Here is a 24251-nt window from a genome sequence, read left to right as displayed (position 1 = left end):
ACCAATAAAGCTCAGCCTTTGTGTCCTTTCTCTGGTGCAAGCAGACGCATCCGGCATTTCCTACGGCGAGACAACTGGCAGACTGCAATGGTCATAACCGAGGCCTTGTCTATCCTCTCCTCCCCTGGACGCCTTAATCCTCTCCTTTTCCAGCCTGCACCTTCTCTTTCTTTGCTTGGATCATAGATGCTTAAAGTCCCTGGTCTTAAAACTTTAGAATTTATAAAAGCACTTGAGAAAACAACATGTGTAAACATTTGTATTTACAATGATATGTGTGTATTTTTATGTATATACATATATATTCAAATGTAGTTCATTTATGGAAACACCCATGACAAAAAAAAACAGAAGAGCTCATTTCACGCAAAACAATGAAACACTTTATTGCAGTTTTAGCAATAATAATATGTATGTGAGTGAAGCAGTGTGGTCCAAATTATGATTAAAATTGACCAGTAATTGAAAGGAATTTAGTTTTCATGATGCGACGAGTTTTACTGAGGTAATCAAGGCAGTTTCGTGTTGTGGGAGAAATATAATAGCCCAACAACATGAGACTACCTAAACCACTCAACAGCCCGCTCTCCTCTTCGGCAATTTCGATGTTTTAGTGTTCAAGATGTGGAACGGATCCCATTTCTCGTATTACAGGTTTCCCTGAAAAAAATATATATAACACTGGAAAAGCAAAAAGACAATGTTCTAAAAATAGTTTGGGGCTTTTTTAGTTAAGGCAGTCCAGTCGAGATCATCATCAAGATAATTATAATTGTTTGACTTGTTTTTGCAGCAAGGATCCACGGCATATTAAATGTATCATTTTTTTTATAGTAGCAACGAGAAAAACACACACTCGTTGTGAGGTTTACATTGAAGTATGATGTCAAGGACAAACGGCAACAAAGCGTGCAAATCCGTCAGATATATGTTATAGGGCTAAACTATGAACAACAGTGGTCAGAGTGGACCCATCCAAAATACAAAGTCATTAACACCCTGCACTGATGGGCATGGTTTGAAATTCAACCACAGCTCCATCTGTCTGAAAGAAATAAGAAGTATACAGTTGCAGGGATGCGTTTATTATTTTGACCAGAAAGAAATGTGCAAATATTCCTCAAGCCTCTTGGGCTCCTTTTCTGTCACATTACATGTAAGTGTGACAAGAGTTAGTCCTGCATGCAAAGCCCACTCAGGGTGAGTATACAATAAGTAAAAGCCTGACGGTCTGAAACACACGTGGTCACATTTTGCACACCATTATACACAATGAATCAACGTTACAAATAAAGCAATTTATAAATATACATTCACCATTAAATAAAACGCAATTGAAAATATGAAAGCACAACAATCAATAAGTTAGCAGTGGGATCCCTCTTTTTTTTCCATGGATATTCTCACAGTTAGGTTTGGGGGCTCTGCACAGGCGCCCATTCCAGAGATGGAGGAGGACGCCAAAGTCGCAGACAGTCTCATGAGAAACTAAAGTTACTAGAGAGCTCTCGGATCCTATTCTCTCGGCTCATTTTTTTCAGTTTCATCCTCCTGTTTTGGAACCAGATTTTGACTTGCCTGTCAGTGAGGTGAACACTGCGGCTGATCTCCAGACGACGCTCTCTAGTCAAGTACATGTTGAAGAGAAACTCCTTCTCCAGCTCCAGGGTCTGGTGCTTGGTGTAAGGGCAGCGCTTCTTTCGGCCACTCTTAGCTGTGAGCCAGTTGGCCGTGTTTTCCATTTTTCCATCTCCTACAATGAAAAATCAAAGAATTTATTGTGCAACAGGTGGATCAAAAAGAAAATATATAAACATCGGATCTGGAAGGAACGCCTCAGAAAAAAATGGTCTAAAAGGATAAGAATCTGTCATATGAAATTAATGAAATTGTGTGTTTTACTAATGAATATGTGATTGGATACATTATTAAGCTTGAGGTGTCACCTAGCACACAATCATATAATAAAGCCTAAATACCCCTTGTGCGTTCTATTTGATTTTACGCACGACCGCACATCTGCATCCAGAAATAAATGTGTCTAACAAAGCAGCGTGCCAAGTCCACCATTATCATGACATAAAACACAGCCTGCACATATGATAGCACGGCGTGTTCCTTTGAACATGGGGCAACTGACCTGTTGTGTAGCATACAAATGAACTATTTTTAAAACCCTATAATAATGAAAGTGCTTTTGGATCATCAAAACGTGAATTACCTTTTAAATGAATTGTGGTCAGGTTGAATAGCATTGTTATAGAGCACAGCCATAGAAACATATTAGTTATTTAAATGCAGCTAATGAAGAACAAAATATTGGTTCTTCGGCTCTGATTGGTTAAGTCACGTTCAATTTCGACTAACGTATGCTCTCGCGTTCATTCGTGGTTAGAAATCATTGGTGGAAACAGAACAATAGAAAACCAAAGAATTCTGTGCGCGTGCACCTTTACGTCGTCGGCAATGTTTCTGCAACATCTGCATTGATCTTAGAATCCTCACCTTTGACTGGCTTCTGTGGACACTGCGCGCTGCAGGTCTCATCGGGCTCAGGGGAGGATGAGCGCTCCGTGGAGGGGCGGCTGTCCTCCTCTTTGGCCGGGGCGCAAGGCTCGGGGACAGGCGCCTCCTGGTGGCTCTCCCTCCGCTCCAGCTCAGCAGAAGCAGTCTGGAGCTGGGAGGGCCGGCTGTCCAAGTGGGTAGGTCGTTGCAAGGTAAAGTGGTTCACGTCGGGCTGGACGTCATGGTAAAGCCGGGAGGACGCGTATGTCTGAGAGAGGCGGAAGTAGCCCGGGACTGGTAAAGTGCTGCCGGTAACCGGGCACGATGCTGTCGAGTAGGAAAGGTCCTCCACCGTTCGTCCTTTGGGGCATTTGTCAGACTCATAAAGGCAATACGCGCTCTCCTCTTTAATATTCGGTGAGAAGGAACACTGCCCCATATGCTGGCCGCCGGGCTGATCCACCCGACAGGATCTCGACGTTTCCAGCCATGTTTCCATCCCGTGGACATACGGAGCAGAAGACGGGATCAGGCTCTGCGTGCTCGGCTCGTTGCGCTTACCGATCCCCGGGAAACAGGAGCCACCGGAGAGTCCATAGGTATATTCCGACGCAGGAGGCAAATACACCCCGTTACTCTGGTAATATGAACCGCTGTCGGTTCTCACGTTTATTAGAGAGTCCACGAAAAACGAATTCCCTGCTTGGTTGTTGGGGCATGTCATCGTTGTGTTATAATTCGACGGAGGATGAAGATGGCCCTTTCTGGCGGACATTTCTTGTGCAAAAACATTGCTGAATAATTACTGATACTCACGCTTCTCACTGTAGCCTGCAGCCAATTAAAACACCAGGCAACTCCAGACTCCTCCCAGTCCGACCAGGCTGCTCCACCGTGTCGTATATTTTGTTTTAGACCAGAAAAACGTAGAGAAGAAAGTAATGCCACAGGGGGTTTTAGGTAAAATCTGCAGACTTGAATCTCGCCTTCTATATAAGTCCAGGGCTGCGTGTGTGAACTTAACAACAACCCATATGACAGCTCTGTTGTTGAAAGCTGTCCCTAACAATTATGTACAATGCAGAGCTTTATGGCCAGTTTTACAGCACTGTAAAAATGAAGGGTTCTAGAGGTGCCCCTGAGCAGCACAGGGTGCATCAAAGATCCCAAAATGTCCTGTGTGACTCTTTGGTCGCGGGACTTTTAATCCTCCTGGTCCTGCTCTGATGACTATTATGGTGCTTTTTTTAAAATACCTCATGGACTCTCCAAAAGTTGTGCAGGCAGTGTTTCAGCTTGACACCTTGCCAATAGAACCAGCTTAAAGTCACCTCCTTTAGAGCCATCCAACTTATCTGATTGGGGCGTGAGGGTTTTGGGTGCATGCCATGATTGCGTCCAGACACCTTTTACTACAAAGGCTCTGTTGAGCATTTATTAAAGGTGACACGCAGGAACGCAAAGTATAAGCGCCACAGTGGAACAATGCCCCGAAGCCTTTTCTAAGCGATCAATTAATATTGGCAGGGTTGAAAGTGATGTAGTTTGGTAGAGCAGAGATGACATTAGAACTCGTAGATGTTCGTAGACCATCTCTTAAAAGAGCCGTTCGGGATGTATCCCTTTCTGTCATCTATGGAGAAACGTAGTTATTTCACAAAATTCCTTTGTCATTGTATTTCAAATCTACTCCCATTACACTAGTGCATAAAATGCTATACACAATTTAAACGTGTTTTTCGTTCGTTGTGTGTTTAAAGGCATGAGATATCTTTATCGTTTCTCCTTTTCTGTTTTGTCCTTTTTATGAAACGTTTGGAGAAATGGCCCGAATCCAAGGTGATGAGAAAAATAAACAGAAAGCAAAGCCCAAACAAATCTGATTGCATCATAAGACATAAGTGCATTTGTAATTTAAATGTGTCTAATGAATTTGAAATATAAAATAATAACTCGACATAATTTCGACATAATCTGAGGAGTTGAAACAAAAGTGGATATTTGTTACCAACGAGTGTACACACTTTTCTAGCCTTTATTAAAAATTTAATAAAAAACGGAAATACTCCCACACCATTGTGGAAAAGACCGTCAATATAATCGGGAGTTTAAAACACAGGCCTACAGATTTAGACCAGTCTAAAAATTAAAAGTAGCTTCACAATTGGCTACCTGGATTTCCCCATAAGTCTGGAGTCTTGATGTCAATTCTGCAGCATGTCTCGCTGCAATGGATGATACCAATCATTAACCTTTGGATAATGCGTTGTGGGTGAGCTATTATATCATTATTCCAATGAAACGGTTTTAACTCATTAACAATATAAAGTTACAAAATAATTTAGACTATTGATGAAATCCCAAACTGACTGATTTTTGTTTAAATGTCTCTGTGTGTGTCCATGCAGCCACGCACACTGACACACACAAAGTAACGAACCTTAAGACACACACACACACACACACACACACACACACACACACACACACACACACACACACACACACACAGTTTAACTAAACGACACATATCCAATGGAAGTTTGAACAAAAAAAGGTTATACTGTACCTTTTAAAATCTATGGCAATTGCAAATCTCAATTGAGCAACACAACATTTGGAATGCAGGCCCCGTGACAGGCCTATTACATCTTCAAAAATGTGATGTTCAAGAAGATAAAGGAACTACTTACTTCAGGTGGTTTTGCTTTCAGGGTAGCATAGCCTATGTGCCCGAAATGATACAATAGCGTTATACCGTTTTCAGATGAAGACGTGACCAAACAGAAAACCAGAAGCCAACTCCTTAAATCACATTAGGAAACTCGGGGCAGTCCGTGACATTAACGTTGCTGGGCATACCGTGTTATTGAAATCCTGCGATGGTGCCATATTTTAAAGCAGCTGAGTAGCGAGTCAAACGTCTTTTATATCTCAATTCATGGCAATGACATTGATCTGAGCAGCGCCACCCAGTGGACGAAGAGGACACCGGCACACAATGCTGCACAACAGAACCGCAGAATAATCCTACCACGGTCCGATGCTGAAACAAATGATGCCGGAAAGGTCCGTGAACACAAGCCTACAAATGCTCCCGGCCGCTGTATTCAGCCCCTTAGTCACAGTTAATAACCTTGGTCTCAGACGCTTTATTGCACTGCACTCCAAATGCTCCAGACGAATCCGCCTTTTATGGCCAAGTTACTGGAGCAACTGGGAGGATGTGCAGCAATCAAAGCGGAATTCCTGTGAGTCTCACAGGATGCACAGTAAGGAAGGCATCAGGGCCATTATTAGATTATGGTAGACCATTGAAGTTGTTTTCAGGGGCCTGGTGGTGGATACAAAGCCACCTAAAGTTTTACATTTTACCCATGTCATTATGCGCACGGCTTCATTTGACCTTCCCTCGCAGGCTAACATAAATCCCCATAGTCTAAATTCATAGCATTAAACGCATGCATATTAGGACTAGAGGGCTCCAGGTGATAAATTAATGAGCAGATAGGGATGCTTAATGGGAATTTACCCCAGTGTCCCCGCCTGATGGGTTCGCACTCTCAATGGATGCAACGGGTAAAGGGTTGCAGTAACTACGTTCTCGTTGAGGGTATAATCACACAAATAAATTCATGATCTGCAAATCTTTGCATGCAAACAAGTGTCCAGGTTGTGTGAGTGAGCCTAATAGGCATGTTAGGTCAGAAAGCAGACTCTCCTCGTCGCCCCAGAAATGACTGAACCCGTTGTAATGGATATGAAACGATAACTGCAGAGGATCCTATTTCCAGTCATGAGGAAATAAAAATCACCAAACCTACATATCATGAAGTTGATACGGTGCACGTGCTGGTATCTGAAATAAAATATTGGATCGTATTTCATTAGGGGGGTTCGCTCTTTTATCAGCGGTTTGCTCTTTGGATGTTGCTGGGGAATAATCCAACTTTACGGCCAATAGCTCAACTCAACGTCTGCAACGAAGGATCAAGCGCAGATGTTATCTATCAATGATCACCACACTTGGAAATGCGTGGAATAGATGAATTGGAATATCTTTTTATAATTGGACTCACTCTCTAACTTTGAAACATTGGGCGGCCATTTGGGGGGCAGACGTTTCCACCCAATAGTGGCAGGTGAGATCTGCTTGTGATTCAAAAACACACAAAGGTTTATAGTCACCGGAGTTGTATTTGTACAATAAAGTTAAAATATTACAAGAAACTGGAGAAAAATACACGGACAGTAGTTTTGGTGTAAAGATAACAGCCTGCGTGCGTAAATATGAACACATTTAGAATCCATAAAATGTAAGAAAATAAAAAATAAAAAATGACGGTACAGTAATATCCGTTTATTATTAAATAAAACAAAATGAATCCGGACACTTAAGCACACCACGCAACCACGTAACTTTAACCATGGGAAAACTGTTGGTTGTTTGGGCAGGCTGAATAACAGCCATATTCGTTATAATTAATAATAATAATAATTTCAACGGTGTTTAATGACAAAATAGTGTATAAATACTATAAAATTTGATATGAAGTGTGCACATTAAAAATTTGCCATCCTGTAAAATATGCAGCAGTGTATAGTCTTGGTGACTGGCTGAATGGCTGCACGTCAGCGACAGTCTTTGTTCAGTGTTTATAGCAGGGGGTTCGTGGTGTAGTACTGTAAACGGTCTCTGTTCAGTTTCTTCTCCTTCATCCTCCTGTTCTGAAACCAGATTTTGACCTGGCGATCTGTCAGGTTGAGCATCCGAGAGAGCTGCATGCGCTTCTCTTTGTTGATGTAAACGCTGAAAAAGAATTCCCTCTCCAGTTCTCTGATCTGATACTTTGAATAGGGGCATCTCTTTTTGCGCGTCCTCTGGCCACCTGAGAGATACATAAATAAAATTAAAAAAAAGGCAAAGGTCACCACCATGAGATATAGACACATTTAACAATATGAAATCATGTGTCTATTTGCTGCTCCGGTGGTGGTCTACTAGAGCTTCAGACTTCAAGTGTTTCCCTCCTCTCCGGCCAACATGACCGAGCTTAGTAAACAAAGACTGGACATGTCGGACATAGAGGCACTACACGTCGTAAGTTGTGAAATCAATAAAAGCTCACCGGGTGGCTTTTAACACTGAGCGCGTGGGCCCCAAAAAAGTCATGAGTATCATGTATCTGGTCTGCTTATGTTGTCCGCGTTTGATTTCCCTCTGCGTAGAGCTGTTGTGGTTTTAGTGTTAGTGATAGCAACTTATAGGAAAAGCAGTCGTTGAATGAAATCCCCACAAATCCCTTTGAGTTGTAAATATTTATCTTCGAATAAGGAGCAGAGTTTAAACCTTAAGCTGGGCCGAAATCACATTTAAATGCCTCAGGAGGTTTTCCAGTCAATCTAGAATAAACCAAAGTAGACATCCAAAATATATACGTAAAAGTATAACGTTCTAAATAATTATAGTCACAAATTTACAAGTATGACATATATATTATTGCATATTATTTGCCATGTATACAGGTCAACTATACATGGATATTTAAACGCGCTTGTGCAGAAAAAAAAGTGGAAATTCTGTTTAAAATCTTGAAAGACAAGCCTAACGCCAAAGTCTTCACGGCCAATTTCAATCCCAAGCACGTGATCTTGCCGTTTATAACATTGTTTTGTTATAGGGTAAATGTGCACGGCCCTCCATAAACCTTACGTGCTTATAAAACAGCATATAAAAAAAGCTTTAAGAGCAACGCGCTGGATTTTTCTCCTTCTCGTCATCAGCAGGACTACTCACTGCTGCTTTTGCTCTGTTTCTCCTCGCTGTGGCCGGAGGACGACTTGGGGCTGCAGCTCTCCGCCATGTCCGAGCACGGATGAGCCGGAGCGGGGCTCGTTTTGGCGGCGTGTCTGTCCGAGCCCGCCGCCGTCGCAGCCGCCGCCTGTGCTGTCGGCGTCGTGGCGGCGATCTCCGCGCTCCCGTAGGCGGTGTCGAAGAACTGGTCGAACGCCTGCGGCAGGACGCCATTCCTTCCCACGCTGCCGTGGAAGCCGGGGGTCGGGTTGGAGGCGCCCGGGTGGCCGCTGCCGGAGATGCCTTTCACCAGGATCTCTCCCCCCCGAGAGGTTGGGCTCGTCCAGCCGTCCCTGTGCACGAGGTCCTCCGGGTAGCAGTGTGACAAGCTCCCTCTGCTATGGTGCCATTTATTGGACGTATCAATCCCATAGTCTCTGAAAGCCACCTCTCTCACGGACGGGACCTGTGGCAGGGCTGAGGACTGGTAAGGGTAGGTCATGGGGCACGAGGACTGGCTCTGGGTTAAATAATGTGGGAGACCTGAGAAGTCCGCTCCGGAGACATAGTAAGTGCAGCTTGGTAAATACATATTCGAGCTAGAAATCCGCTCATTAAAATCCATATTCGAGCGTTGGAAACCTCCTATGGTCCTCGCATAGTTCCTCCGCTGCGCTGCGCTCAGTCACTTTGAGGCAGACTGGTGGAGCAGAAATCCTTAGACGTACAAGCTGACGTGGGGATCCATCTCTATCCATTCCTGAGGGCCAAAAGCCATGTGACCACTGGCACAAAATGACAGATAGCCTACGCCTCGATGTGTAGTCTATATGAGTCAAAGGGGCTTTGAAGCAGTCATTCGGCTGTTTGGGAAAGCAGAATACTGAGAGCAATTTGGCCCAATCTTGTACAATTTTTTTTTTTTTAAAAGCCTTTGAAAATCGGGCTATTTTCATTGAAGAGCTTCTGTGAATTATATTCTTCTGCTGGCTGTTGCCGTTAAATTACCACGTCCAGGTAGAACATAACAAAGGTGTGTACACGAGATCACACCGAGCTGTACCTGCCATATGTACCTTTAGGATCGTTTTTGGAGACAGCCTTCACCTTAACCCAAAGCGTAGCCTCTGAAGAGCACGTCTGAAACCAGACCAGGACATTTTTAGAACAAGCAAGGCACTCTGCTACGGATGTGAGACTTAATCCCAACGGCAAAAATACATATTCAATAGTCGAAAACAGTACTTTTAAGAAAATGCCAAAACGTTTATGCGTTTAAGTTAAATCAATAAAATATACCGAAACGCTGCAATGATCGAGCAGATGTACGGTTTGATTTCGTCGCCTCTCCTTAAGAATTTAATTTCGCTCCTCTGGCTATATATAGGCTCCTCTAGTCCTCAAGTGATAGAGCAATGCGAGTCATGCTGCACTTTTATCAGGCATCGGTCCAGTTTGGCGCCGGGGACACACAAACAAAGGCCCGTGAGACACCCATGATACATCTGTCTTATGGTTGCTGTACGGTGGTTCGGATCAGCATTTTCGGCATCGTTAAATCAAGCCAGTTTGTCTCTGATGCTGACTTCACTCACCATGGAGTGCACGCGCATTGTGTCTGCCTGGACGCGTAAAAGTTGATAAGAGGTCCCGAAGTGAATGCAGGCCTAAACAGGCGACATGTACGCATGCATTTAACGTCTCATATAAACATATGCTTCTGTTTATTGGTGACAAATAATAAAGGCATATGCCAAAGGGGCTCCAGTCTTTGAATCTTCTGTTCTCTTCAACGCCTAAAACCTTTGGACACGGGCTATTTCCCACACTCCAATCCATTTTCATTTGTCATCACTGCTGAGTAAGTGGGCACATGTGTCACATATCACTAATCCTGTTATACTGCCAATTTAAGAATTTAGTCCAAATTCACTTTTCATACATCAAAGCTTGTGCATTCATCATGTGCAGGGAAGCATTGGGAAACTTTTGCGATGGTTTTGCCGATCGACTTCAACGGTGAGTTATTATGTTAAACTGTTATTAATTTGGTGGTTTAAACAGTTTCACGCGGTAAACTTGACGACAATTCCTTTTTTTTTCATTTCACAGTGAATTAATCAGCCACTCGTGCGGTGGGCCAGCCTTCGGGCCAGGGCTACACGAGTGGCCCCGTTGGTCAAATTAAAACCCCTTTAACTACAGTTAAAACCATTTCAAACACACTTAATTAAGACCGATGGGGTTGACACGGTTTAACCCAAACCTGTGGATGCACGTGCACACTAGTATTGGTGAGAAGGTTTTTTATTGGGATCCAGTACAAACAGAATGCAACCTCCAGCCGGTGGTTATACTAAGCAAAGGGAATTGCGCAATCAAGAATCCCTATTTACATCATGTCCATACGCTTTATACAGCTAAATAAGAAATGTATATTTGCATCAACCATCTCATCTCCGAGAATGGGCTAATACATACACACGTGGTTAATTAACACAGCAAAGTCGTTCGTTTATATTGTAGTTATTCCCCAGACAATCACTTGAATTTGAGACGTCTCAGAAGCTTCACATGTAATGAAGGTGACCTGGCCTGCAGCTCAGAAGCATAAAGATCTGATTTATTCCAGTAAAGCAAATGCAAATCGGAGGGGACAAACTTTTAGAGCGCCCACTGTGGCTGTTCACAGGCCGCTGAAGGGATTTTTAAAAATAAAAGCATGTTTCTTTGGATGCTCAGAATTTTCCTTCGACACTTTAGGAGCGCTGTGGTGTAATTTAATTGCCTGAAAATCAGTGTGCTCCTGCTGCCATTTCACAAGGGAGCATTTTATAATATTTGAGTAAAATATCCCGTACGATTTACAATGCAATAGCTCAATTAGTCAGATTCGTGCTAAATAAATAAACTAAAGCTATCTTATATTTATGTTACCTAATTTAAAAGTTTATGAGCATAAAACAGATGATAAATGCATCTTGTTTCAACGTGTGAACATTTCTGGTGCAAACAAAAAAGCGTTAAAGCTCAATTAATGGAAATCCAGCTGTCAATAAAACAGAACGGATTTTGATGTTCTCTCTGAACGATCTTAAATAAAGCGCAAAATCTTTCTAAATCCAATCATAATTTCAGAATTATGATGTCGTTGTGCTGCCAACTCATTTACTCAAAGGGAAGTTTTTTTTCACGACTCAACTGGACCTCTCAACTGTATTAGTAAAAATCCCTCTGAATGAACCATGATATTTTTACAAATGAATGAATCTGATAACTTGTTAATTCATAGCTGGAATATGAGAGAAGAAATACATTTCAGGAACACACATCAAGAAGAGACGATGGAGTTCGACGGCTCTATTGGGAGGGTGTGTGTGTGGAGGGGGGGGGGTATTTTCCGGAAGTACCCTATAATGCTGCTGCACCCAACAACCTGGATTCACAAACGCAACCTTCCGTTAATCCACACGTCTGGAGACTCAAGCAGCAAGCAGCGGCATCAACTTACTTTTACCTCAATTAAAAGGTCTCTTAAACGGTTAAGTTTCTGTCAGAGGTTCATTGTAGAAAGAGAAAAAACGTTCAGCTCCAAAATGATTTTTACAATGTATTGGTTTGTTCACTTTGGCAAATGGAAACATTTTATTTCCAGTTTTTAGATTGAATGTATTAAATACATTAAATATTAATTATTTGAGTAATATGAGTGCTCTTACGCTGTTGATTTATAGGTTGGTACTTTTTAGTGAGTTGCATTCATCTGTTTGGCTGTTAGGGGGAGCAATGGCACACAACAACAGAGGGGACAGGAGGTTTATAAAGGCCCTCTATCTGAACGAGGCTGAAGAATAATCAACACGAGTCCGGCGAGACAATAAAAGTTGACAAAAATGCTTACAAAATCCTATCCATCAATATTGGACCTGCCTTTCTGTTAGACGTGTTTGAAGGTCGTGGTATTTAATATCTTTAATTTGAGATACATTTCGGAATATGGTTCTGAAAATGATGTGAATTGAAATGTAAGAAAATCATGTATCACAAAAATGCATTATAAGAAAATAATGAATTATGAGTAAAGCCAAATAGATATTCCGATGAGTTGTGTGTTATAGCGGGATTGTTTGGACCGGGGAACTAAAGGCCTGAACACCGGGTCTCTCACACGCCTCTCATCTATACTTGAATAAATCAAGCTTTAACAAGAATTTAAGTTTTGAAAAATATACACAAAACATATAACCTAACAAGAATGTATATATATATATGTATATATATATATATATATATATATATATATATATATATATATATATATATTTCAGTTAACAATTAGATGTAATTCAAATATTTCAGTAAAATTATAATGAGCCGTCATTGGGCAAGGACATCAAAAATGTATTAACGGTATAAGGTAAAATAATGCCAATCTGCACTAAGATAATACCCTTTTCTATATCTTAAACACATTTGAATAGAATATTTTTTTGCGTTGTTTCAAACCTCGAAGTTTAAATTACAGTTTGTAGAGTAAATTGGAATAAATAAGCAATTATTTCACATGCACACGCATGCACACACACACACACACACACACACACACACACACACACACACACACACAGTCGCACGTTCTCACAACGTCTGAAAAAGAAGAGGCAAACATAAAGCAGCCCATATAGGGCGCAGTGCTGACAAGGCTCCGCCACTAGATGGCGACATACACTCTTGATGAGTTGATGAGGTCTTGCAGGCCTGTCGCCCTCCTCAAGATAATCAGGCTTTATAAAGATTATTGATCGATCAAGCACCCATGTCCAATGATATGAATAAAAATGACACGATCGGGCAGCATCTCTCAAACATTTATTCTCTAAAACAACTTAGGCTATTGCAGTCAAAAAAGCGGGAATAGATAGTTGCAGTCAGATTGTATTTACATGTTTAAATATGCTTACATTTCCAGTACTCTTTTTGACTGACAGATTGACATTGCAAGTCTGTGAACAGTTTCAACAAAAAAAACCCTGACAGTAACATGGACAAAGTGTGGGAATAAGCTATTGAAATGCTCATTTTATAACGTTTGAATCAGATACTGTCATAGAGGCTCATTCCAAACAGAAAGTTGTACTGGGATGTACTGTGAGTTTACGTAAACTATATATTTATATAGTGTTGTAGGCCATTATTACCTCTTTTCCCCAAATGTATTTTGGATTATTCAATCATTTCTTAAATTTGCCTTGTTTTCTATCTGAAGTTTGGTAAACTGAATGCGCCAGTTTAACCGCCACAGGATCAATGTCTACATCTCATTTTAAATATTCCAGACTTCATTTCCGGACTGGTTTATAATTAAAGCGCAGGATTACTCGAGGTGTCTTGAGCCTTTGAGGCCGACAGTTTTATTGTATGGTGAATATTTTGATGGAGATCCGGGCAGAATCGCCTTGGTCAATATGTTGCAACCCATTTCCGATCTTCTGTCAACACGCTGCATCGACTGGTTTCAATTAAAATGTGAGGCAGAGGAAAGTGTGGATCAAAACAGAGCCGCTCTGGCAACCAAGAAACCGTTGATATTGTAATAAATTATAGGCTAGCTTTTTGGATAAAAATCCCCCCCCCCTCCCCCGTTTCAGTATCTCCAGAGCTAACTGGAGCTCTTGAATTTAGTGACGACTTTCTTCTCCTTAACGCGCCTGTTTTGAAACCAGATTGTCACTTGTCTCTCTGTTAAATTTGTCTGCGCGGATATTCTCCTCCTTTTGTCCTTGGTGATGAATTTATTGGCGGAGTACTCCCTTTCCAGTTCTTTGAGCTGCACCTTGGTGTATGGCACACGCTTCTTTCTCCCACGCCGGACAGAGCTGTCTCCACCAGATATAGTGTCTGTGAAAGAAAAATGGAACAAGTCCGATTTAAACCTGTTCGAATGCATCAGGAAGAAAACGAAAAAATGTTTATTCCGTCGTATTTATGTTGTTTTCTTTTTTTGCGCATGAATCAATATCAACAGAGAAATAAAGGTGTTTTACATTTGAACATTGCATACAAATATGGTTGAACGTTCATGCATGTGTAATGGATGTGTGTTCGTGTATTTTACCCCCCCCCCCCCCAAAAAAAAACCCACAATAAAAGAAATACCTTGTAACGAGGATTTCCACAAAGGATTTGACTGCGGCTGCTCCTTGCTGCAGTAAACCTGACCACTCCAACCATTGGTGATGGCCCATGGCTGGTAGGGCTCCATGGGCAGCAGAGGCTCGTGCCTTGGCTCGGATGGAGCACTCAGCGCAGGTACAACAGGGACGTCCAAGTAGCCGGGCTGGCAAGGACCAGACGAGTAGCCCTGATAAAACGCGAATTCCTTTGCCCTGGTGGAGAACTCCTCGCCAGTGACCGAGGAGTCCATGTATTTATCGCCATAACCAGAGGGCTGCGCGCAAGGCTTGACGCTGCCGTGTGACATCCTACACGGGTAATAACTGCTGCCAAAATATCCATAAGGCAAAGATGCATTGGGCGAGCTCTGCGTGGCGGAACAGGGACTGCATTGTTTGCCCGGCTCCCCCATGCCAGAGACTGGCACCTCACTCGGAGCGTAGGTGGTGCTCGGAGCCAGCGAGGTTGGATGCGCTAACAAATTCCTGCACTGGTTTGCTGCAAAATTGCCTCCAGTGAAGCCTTCCATGTTCTTGCTTCTGTCCTCCAAGCCGTTGTCGTAGAGAAACATCACCGGGTCAATCCAGTGCGAGTGGAGGAGTAGTGAAGCGGTCATAGCATGCCCTACATCGAGACGACTAACTCTTTTTCAAAATCCCCTCGAATGAGCGGAGACAGGGACTCGGGCAAAGTAACGATACCAACACGCACGAGTCCATAAAGATCGCAAGGTTATTGGCCAGGGCCAAGCACGTGATATGCAAAGGAGATGATAGACATCAAGACATTAGATCAAACTGTGTACTTGTTAGGAGTTTCTATGTTGTTTTTCTGAAGATATATTTTTCTAAAAACAGAGATTTATTCAGATCTCAAACTGAGTGAAACTTTGATGCAGAGGCAATCGTGAGTGTCATCAAGTGCTATCACACAAGACGCGTATTTGACGGATGTGTCTTGCAAGGCGCAACAAAACTACTAGAATATGTATAGGTCTATGGCGTAATTAATGCGTAATTACGCGTACCATTTCGTTTGCACAAGCACTTTCTCTAAGAGTGGAACAGAAATTATTTCAGATATGTTGATTTGCAATAATTGTGTGCCCTAAGACTGGAGTCTTTTTGGCACTTCATTCAACTACTTTTCTAAATACCATGATATTAAATAATTAATAAATAAGCACAGATGGGTGTGTTATGGATACAGTTAAAACGCGTACTATGACAACATTAATTCAATATTAATCGTGGTCGCATTTGGCATTGCAACCGGGAAATGGGGACACGTATTTAGTGGACTAAAATACTAAAAGTATCCCGCATTTGGCTGCACTCTTCCACATAAGGGATAGACGGGCTGGAGGCCAAGGTCAAGTTGAAAGTCGCAGTGAGACACAAATCGGTCCTCCATGCCAGGACACCCGACGAGAAAACAGCCGAGCGGAAGAGGCGGTTTTATTTAACTTTGCCGATTTCGTTTTTAAAGACAAATTCTATAAAAATTGTTTAATTATTTCTTTAATCCTTTGAGACTTGGGCGTCGAAAATACAAATTAATCCATTGGCATCGAATGTCCGAAATACATGTAAAAGATTCATTTATTGTCGTTCTATAAGTGAGGTTGGGAGGAGACGCCGCTCTTCAACGGGCCTTCGCGTAAAATGCTTCTCTTGGCTCGTGTTCTCCTTCGGAGCTCAAACACTCCACGTGTCCTTCAGGAGTTTGTAGGGCAACGATGAGATCTAACTGGCAAAGATTTCGCTGTATGCGAGTAAAACATTCAGCTATAAATGTGTGCCACTGAAAAGGTTACGATCAGTGTCAAACCAAATAGTGTTTTAACTTGAGTTCATCTTTGTACTACTTTTCTAACGTGGGACCACATACGCAAGGAAATGCAAACATACGAGTACCTTTTTTATTTTTAATAGAGTTTTGCCACCTTTTGAGGCTGTAAATCTTTATGGGCTAAGTCTTGTAGGCAAGAGGTCTCAGGCAAAAAGCACAGTATGTCATGTTGTTGAAATAGTTTCACGTCGGAATTTAATTTCTGCTCAATTGTTGCAAATCGACTTTCTTATTTGATGCTTTTCAGGTGGATCATATCTGATGTACTTTCCGAATAGTGAGTGTTGGCTCGAGAGCAATGATCTGATCCCAAATGCGGCCACGTTGTTGTCACGTTGGAGCACGGCACCAACAGGCCGTCTCCACACACACAGAGCAGCCGGGACCGGACCCACGATGATCCACAGAGAGCACGTGAGCTCGAAGCTCTTTATGTGCTTCTTTAACGTTTAGCTCAGTATGCAAGCACGCTCACTTTCTCTGCCTTTCACTCTGACACACACACACACACACACACACACACACACACACACACACACACACACACACACACACACACACACACACACACACACACACACACACACACACACACACACACACACAGTAAATGAGAACAGTTAATTAAGGTTAGTTTAGAGCCTAACTGGGACGTTATTATTAGTAATGTCGACAGAGGATAACGAACAAATTATGGGGTTATTTAAATCTCTTCTTAAACTTCTTAAAGTCAAAATGTAAAAGTTGACGCAGTTATAAATAAAACCCTACAATTTGTAGCTAGCTTCTAAAATATACAAATGTATTAAGTAAAACATTGTAATAAAATAAACAGGTTTTACCTTTGAGTATGACGGATAAAAGTCACTCGTTGTGTATTTGGTTTTTGAATGTTTTGAGAATACAACACTCACACTTTAGGCTTCACGCTGGTCAGAAAGGACACTATTATAACTGCTTCAATGTTAAACATTTCTTTTAGAAGTTTCGAATCGAACATTTAAAATACCAAAAAAACGTCTGTTGCTTTTTATTTTACGAACAATTCGGACGTAGAAAACAAACACGCTTCAGTTAGGATACATTATCGGCACATTTCCCCCTCCGGACAGGTCTAACTAACCTGTCAAAAATTCATGTAACGAAATATAAGCGTTGATATGCAAAGAAAAATTAATTAATCTGTGTCATCACGAAGTTTGTCGTAAAAACAACGAGACAGAATGCCAAGTACGTGTTGAAGAAGCTTTTGCGCACGAGGGACGACGTGTGAGCTGTGGCAGATGATGTCAGGCTGTGTGTGTGTGTGTGTGTGTGTGTGCGCGCGCGCGCCGTAGTTTGTTGGAGGCCTAAATCCAAAGTGCTCCTCAGTTTGCGGTACCTATCAAATAGATGGCAACACAGCTCTCAGCCTACTGTGCTTAATGGACTTTTTATGGGTTTGTCTTGTGATCGCATGACCTGGAGCGCCGGGGCCCCACTAGATCAGAAACATGCCGCCCTCCTGGTCTGGTCGAGGTGGGGGTAGAGAAGGAGTTTGCATCACAAAATCGTCAAAGCACCAGTAAGTTACAACTGTTAGTGGGAGGCAATATTAAATACATTTAAAACATCTAACCTTGATAATGATTTGTGCTGTAATATTGAAAATGGCGGTATACAAAATTAAAGGTTTGGAATAAAGTTTGGCCTCGTACGAGTCTGCTCAGTAGCGAACCTTTGTCCAACGCGTCACCGGGACATCTGGGTGCCATGTAACACCAGCGCTCAGAGACGGGAGGGAACATTGGTGCCCCCCCCCCCCAACACACACACACACACACACTTTAAATCGCCATTTCAATGGCGAGTCTTCTGTGTGTCTGAGGTTTGGCTGCATGCGCATTCACACTGGAGATGCATGCATTCAGATACTTGGGCTGCATGCTGAGCACTCCACCATTTATCAGTGAATGTTAAGTGACCTAAAAGGCAAGTATTGTGACACAAATCAGCAGAAACCACAGAACAAATATGTTTCCACACCTTTGATAGAAATATTTTATATTTAAGCTCAAGTTCTGCTGAAGCGAAGAAGAAAAAAGGAGGTCAAATCATTGTTCAAAGACATTTGGATTTGTATTTATTTACCATCAGGATATGATATTAGAACGCTTACACCAAAGTAACATTTCCATTGTCAAAATAAGTATCCCCAGAAAAAGAAAAATAATCACAACAAAGAAATGATAAACACTAGATACATATGTGGAGACTAAACCAAGTTTGCAGATGTCAAGCTTTGACAAACACAACTTCTTAAGAAAAATTCACAACAGACTCTTTAAAAAAAGGTCTGCTGCCGCTGCTCGACAGTCCACTAATCCTTTGGATTAACTGTGTATCAGTTCACCAACTTCTAAAACTGAAAAGGAGTGCTGCAGTAAGGAGGCTATGGATCCCACAGGAAACATGATTTCCAATAGGATGAGAAGTGCTCGTGCGATCCGTCACACTGTGTTGGAGCTCTCTTGATTTCATGTCTTTCACAACTTCCTGGGGGGGGGGGGGCGAAATGCAACCACGCTATGTTGGTCCCGTGCATGGCCAGGCCTGACCTGGCCAGGCTGTGGACGGGTGGAGACAGAAATCACTGGCCGCCCTCCTCCTCACGCAAGAACTGGAACACGGAGGAAAAATCTTTATTGGCATAACCACGAGCGCACATCATACGGTAGATCTGATGGGCCAGCGAGCCGAGTGGGACAGGGGTCTTTGTGTTGGTGGCTGTGTTCTGTGCGAGGCCCAGATCCTAGAAAGAAAAAGCAAGCACACGTTAGAAACCCCCCCCAAAAAAACAAGAGGAACATGTCATTCTTAACCAACTCCATGAGTCCACACCAAAGATCATTTCTGTTGTAAGAATAAGGGCTTGATTGCATTTGAAGAGAGACGTAAACTACTGCGGAGTAGCTCCCTACATCATTTTAAGTGAAGTGATCCAATAAATTACCCCGTGCTGCTGCCTCCCCCTCCCCTCCCCTTTACTGTCGCATGCAGAGCATAAAACCCAGAAATGAGTTCTTGTCTAACTTTCATGCATACATGGAGGGCTGCAGGAATGATTGCTAAAACAGCAGTACAATGCAAAACTTTTAGTAGTGGTCATTAAACTGACCTTTGCCATCAGCTGTGTGCCGAAGCCTCCCTGGTAGTTATTCCCGGACGGGACTCCCTCCATGACGCCAGGCACGGGGTTGTAGGTGTCACTGGACCAGCAGCGGCCTGAACTCATGTTCAGGATCTTAGCCAACAGTTTAGGATCAAGACCAAGTCTGAGTGAAGACAAATTCTGCGTTACCTACGATGTTGCGTCAACTGGCATGAATCACACAACATTATTCGTAACCATGAGCTTGTTCACCTGACTCCTAAGTTCATGGTTTCCGAAGTCCCAATCATTCCAATGGCTAGAAGCATGTTGTTACAGATTTTAGCAGCCTGTAACGTGATGGCAGTATATTAGAATTCAACAACATTATCACATTGATTACTAGAACGGGATGACTACTTTTCCTATTTTCTTAAATATTTAACCAAAACAAGCTCAAAATACTGCATTTCCACATGAAACACTTTATTTGCTGAATGCATCATGATGGGGGGGGGGCCTACCTGTCCAGTTCCAACCTGACCGCAGTAAACCACATTAGCTCCCATGCATGTAAGCAGTTCTTTTGCTGCAGTGAATTCCGCCTCTGCGCCGCCAACCATGAATGTTAGTTTACCCGAACTGGCAGCACCCACACCTATGGACGCAGAACAGGGATCTTCTGAAAGTACCGTCAATTGAAAGGCAGTGACCAAAATGGAACTGCAAAACAATCATATGAATAGGCATGAAATGATCTTCTTGCAGCCCTATAAAAACCTAGCTGGAATAGCAGCAACCATCGTTTATGACCAATGTCTGGCAACAGACTGGAATTCTTTTGACCACTGAAGTTCACAGTAAAACCACACGAAAGGGTCCACTGAATTTGAGTCAGTGGTTTGTATCTGACAACAGTAGGGTCCATAGAATCAATCTCAGAACCCGTCATTCTACTGACAAAGAGTTCTTTGGAACATCAAGCGGGACAACCAGAATAGTCTGAGAGAGACACCGACATCTCTTTCCACGCATTTACAGACAGCTCTGAATTGCGGCAAAACGACTCTAATAAAAAGGGAATAACGTGCAAAGTACAAGGTGTCTGAGCAGAGGCATTCAGAAATATGTACATCTTCTGGATTGAAATAAAATGGTTTTCTATTTTCTTTAGCAGTGAGGAACTACCTCAATTTAAATATTGGGAACTAATTAATCAAAAAGAAATTACAACGTGGAAAACTAAAATTGCATGTAAAAGGTTAATTTCGACATTAAAAATAGCAATGTGAAGTGAAATGGGGAAGGATGTCAGCCATGTATGCACAGCAAGTTAAAGTATGTAATTTAAAAAGGATTTGGACATCCACCAATGGAGCCGGTTCTCTCGGTGCAAGTGTGGCCAAAGCTTTGGGACGTTGTTGGTAAAAGTTTGGTCAGCCCGCGAGCGGATTTAAAAGCAGCCGTTTCTGAATGTACTTTCACGTTTGACGGTGCATTCAGGTTCACATGGGGATAAAAGCAGTTATATACAATAACCAGGTGCAGGCCACATGGGTGCCAAGAAATTAACCAACATAATTAATCCTAAAGTTTACAGGAAGCCAATTGAGGGGCCAAGCGAGGTGTTACATTACGTTTGCCCCCTCCCAAGTCCTGCCAGCAGCATTTTGTTCTTACTTGAACTGACTGTGCTGCTGCAGTCAGGAGGGAATTACATCTTTAGAGCTGAGAAATAACTCCAGCATGGAGAAGGGATTCAAAAATATTCTACAGAGAAATGGTAATAAAACAAATAAAAATATCACCAACTGAGTTAAGGCATCAATGGGAATATTTTAAACACACTGTATTTAACAGCCACTGTACTTCTATTGATTTCCATCTGACCACTGGAGATGTTCTAAAAAGTTCATTAACGCAAATGACTCAATGTATCAAAGTACGATATAGTCTTCAGTTCGCTCAAGTCAAACTGTCCGCGCCACATACACACAAGTTCAAGGCAGAGCCGGGACAACTTTAATCCATGTGCACTACGACAGGAAGGAGGGATATAAATCATTACTTATCTTTAGGACCGGGCTATTAAATGGAGCAAAATCAATTCAAAGAAAGTGGCTGCCTTGACGTTGACGAGGCCAAGTTCAAACAAACTGTTTCTGTGTGGACCCCCCAAGAAAGTCAGAGTGCACACGTAACCACCTGAAAGCTTTGCGGTGGCAGAAGCTCCTCCTCCTCCTCTTCCTCCATTTTAACCTCAACCCCCCTCACCCTGCCCCCCCCCCCAACCCCACACACACACACACACACACACACACTTGAAAGCTCAAGCAGGTGGGTCAGTAAAAAAAAAATTCCATTATTTAATCTATGGCTAAAGGAAAAGCTTCCGGTCAGCAGGGTGGACGCTGGGCGAGTGAATCTGCTCTGTACTGCGAATGAGCAACTCAACAGAAATGAGAAGAAAGCGAGGTGGCTCACGCCGAGCTGCGTGCACCAGTTCCAGAAAGAATTAATTGTACATTAAAAACGTTGCCATCTGTTCCTTCAGGGAGGCAAGTGGCTACATTCAGTAGCCCGACGTGACCCTTCACATGCCCCGCGCAAGGGGCTCATCCTTGCTTGTCGAGTGCTGCGTTGTTTGACCTTAGACAGATGACGCTGCTCTTCATTACCATCATCGGAAAAAAAATAAAAGCGCCAAAGTTCCGATGTCTAAAGTCCAACTCGATGAAGCATTTAGGTAACTTGTGAATTTGGTTAATATGTGGCCTTGGGAGTAAGCAGCTTCACATAGCTTACATAAGCTGTGACACTAATGATCCCACACACTACATTGTACCTGCCCAATAACATATGTAAAAGGACACGTTGATTGATCAAGCAACAGATCGGAAAGCAGCGGTTCTGATTATCGCGAAGCTGTTTTAAAAAGCAATTGTAAAACAAGCTTAGTTTCTGTTCGTCAAACTTCCATGATAGTAAATTAAATCCCTTTGAATTTTGAACATTTGGTTGGATATCGTAAAACTAGAGGAATGCTAGATATGTTGTGTTCTCAAAAAAAGATTATTTTGCTATGCTGCTTTAGTAAAACTGTTTGCACACCTATTTATTACAGTAGGGTCTGACTAGATATTAGAAACCCTCTGTATAATGCAATTAAGTTCAGAGCTAAATTAGCAAGCATACATATTTCAAGGTGTTGTTATAGGCAATAGGCCACTTGTATTATGAACAAAAGGGCAAAATGTACCTCCTGATACAGGTGCATCCATAAAAACTGCCCCCATCTTCTCAGCAGCTGCAGCCATATCTTTTGAAACTGCTGGGTCGATGGTGCTGGAGTCAATGAGTAGGGAGCCCTTCTTCACCTTTCTGATGAGGAAAGTGCATGACAAACACTGACGAAGACCGATGAGGTATTTTGCACATAATAAAAGTTGGTGTTAAGTGTTGAGCTTACTTGAGAATGCCATTGGGTCCAGTGTATGCATCAATGACATTGGGACTAGAGGGGAGCATGGTGACAATGCGGTCAGCCTTCTCCGCTACCTCAGCAGGATTATCCACGATCTGTGGAACAAAAACACGAGATACGAAAAGAACAAGAAGCCAAGAACTGTATGAATATGAAAAATGCTTGTGTACTTTTCACATTCCCACCTGAGCGCCCAGCTCTTGCACTTCCTTGCAGGACTCCGGGAACACATCAGTAGCGATGACTGGGTATCCGTGCTTCAGCAGGTTCTTCGCCATTGGGTTTCCCATATTGCCCAGACCAATGAAACCCACCGGTGTCTTCGAGGCCAAAGACCTAGTGGAGACTGAAACGTAAGAGCAATGTTTTTTTTTTAATCAAGAAGAAAAAAATAATTCCCTTTCAGTGGATGCCTGTATTTATAATTCAGTAAATAATGACGATTATCTTCAAAATCAAGTGACTCATGTTTAAATTTAATGCAGGGAGATTATGCAATCTTCGTGTAACGTTAGTTGCCCTACAGTGCAGTAATCTAGTGGCAATTAGTATTCAATATTTGTTTTTCTGTTCATTGATAACAAAAAATGATTGTAGAAGACAAGACAGCGACACTACCTTGTGGTGTTAAAAGTAAATGCGCAAAGGAAGCATGAATAATAACTTGTTTTACTAATATGAATGAATATTCACGGGTTGTTCTCGGAGGCTCGGCTACAAAAGTCACATTCAGCTTTCTTCAACTGACCCTACATTACACAGTGACTGACATTACATAACCTGGCCAAAATAATGAGGACCCAGCATGATAATATGAAGACAATTGGCACCCTTCTGCATTTTGTAAGGTTGCACACGAGTGCCCACACTTGACGGTAACGTCATTGTGACCCAGCAGCCAATTCACCTTCAGCGTTATTAAATAAATTCAACGACTCTTAGTACCAGCATTTTGCGCAAAAGTATCGTAGTTACACGGGGAGACTTCCTGCGACAATCGCGTCTTCTAAAATAAGCGCAGGAAAACAACAATGTGCGAAGAACGTAAACGGGTTTGTTCTCCTTACCGAATGCAAAGTCAACATGCTTGAAACACTTTCCACCTAGGTACCGAGACCCTCTTAACACGGCGGCCATGCTTCTTTTCTCTTGACCCTTGCGTGTGATGTAACAGTACGTACGTTAATGACGTTCACAGCGTCCAATCAAACAGTAGACGTGCACAGCACGGCCTCAGAAAATGTCGCGAACCCAGCCAATGAGCTGTAGGGGCGGGGTTAGGGTTCAAACGTATTTCCACGTCAACAGATGAG

At 42.4% G+C, this 24251-nt stretch overlaps 4 protein-coding genes across 4 annotated transcripts; all 4 read right to left on the bottom strand.

The window, feature by feature from the left end:
* Positions 1-1077: 1077 nt before the first annotated feature.
* On the bottom strand, positions 1078-3280 carry hoxa10b (homeobox A10b). Its single transcript, XM_037454443.2, has 2 exons — positions 2506-3280; positions 1078-1753 (listed from the first exon to the last, which is right to left on the bottom strand). Exons 1-2 carry the CDS (start codon positions 3278-3280, stop codon positions 1479-1481), a joined length of 1050 nt encoding a protein of 349 aa, XP_037310340.1. The 3' UTR covers positions 1078-1478.
* A 3419-nt stretch (positions 3281-6699) lies between these two features.
* Positions 6700-8976, bottom strand: hoxa11b (homeobox A11b). The gene is made up of 2 exons (XM_037454377.2): positions 8303-8976; positions 6700-7394 (listed from the first exon to the last, which is right to left on the bottom strand). The coding sequence occupies exons 1-2, from the start codon at positions 8922-8924 to the stop codon at positions 7162-7164; spliced, it is 855 nt and encodes a 284-aa protein (XP_037310274.1). The 5' UTR covers positions 8925-8976; the 3' UTR covers positions 6700-7161.
* A 4222-nt stretch (positions 8977-13198) lies between these two features.
* On the bottom strand, positions 13199-15089 carry hoxa13b (homeobox A13b). Its single transcript, XM_037454350.2, has 2 exons — positions 14456-15089; positions 13199-14197 (listed from the first exon to the last, which is right to left on the bottom strand). Exons 1-2 carry the CDS (start codon positions 15087-15089, stop codon positions 13959-13961), a joined length of 873 nt encoding a protein of 290 aa, XP_037310247.1. The 3' UTR covers positions 13199-13958.
* A 3340-nt stretch (positions 15090-18429) lies between these two features.
* Positions 18430-24155, bottom strand: hibadhb (3-hydroxyisobutyrate dehydrogenase b). The gene is made up of 8 exons (XM_037454812.2): positions 24006-24155; positions 23124-23284; positions 22924-23033; positions 22714-22835; positions 19979-20112; positions 19728-19804; positions 19482-19638; positions 18430-19115 (listed from the first exon to the last, which is right to left on the bottom strand). Exons 1-8 carry the CDS (start codon positions 24073-24075, stop codon positions 18954-18956), a joined length of 993 nt encoding a protein of 330 aa, XP_037310709.1. The 5' UTR covers positions 24076-24155; the 3' UTR covers positions 18430-18953.
* Between the last annotated feature and the right edge of the window lie 96 nt (positions 24156-24251).

Source organism: Pungitius pungitius, chromosome 11 (assembly GCF_949316345.1).
Source record: "Pungitius pungitius chromosome 11, fPunPun2.1, whole genome shotgun sequence".
Taxonomy (NCBI): Eukaryota; Metazoa; Chordata; class Actinopteri; order Perciformes; family Gasterosteidae; genus Pungitius; species Pungitius pungitius.
Note: the sequence above shows the minus strand (reverse complement) of the source record. Positions and strands in the feature narration are given on the sequence as shown.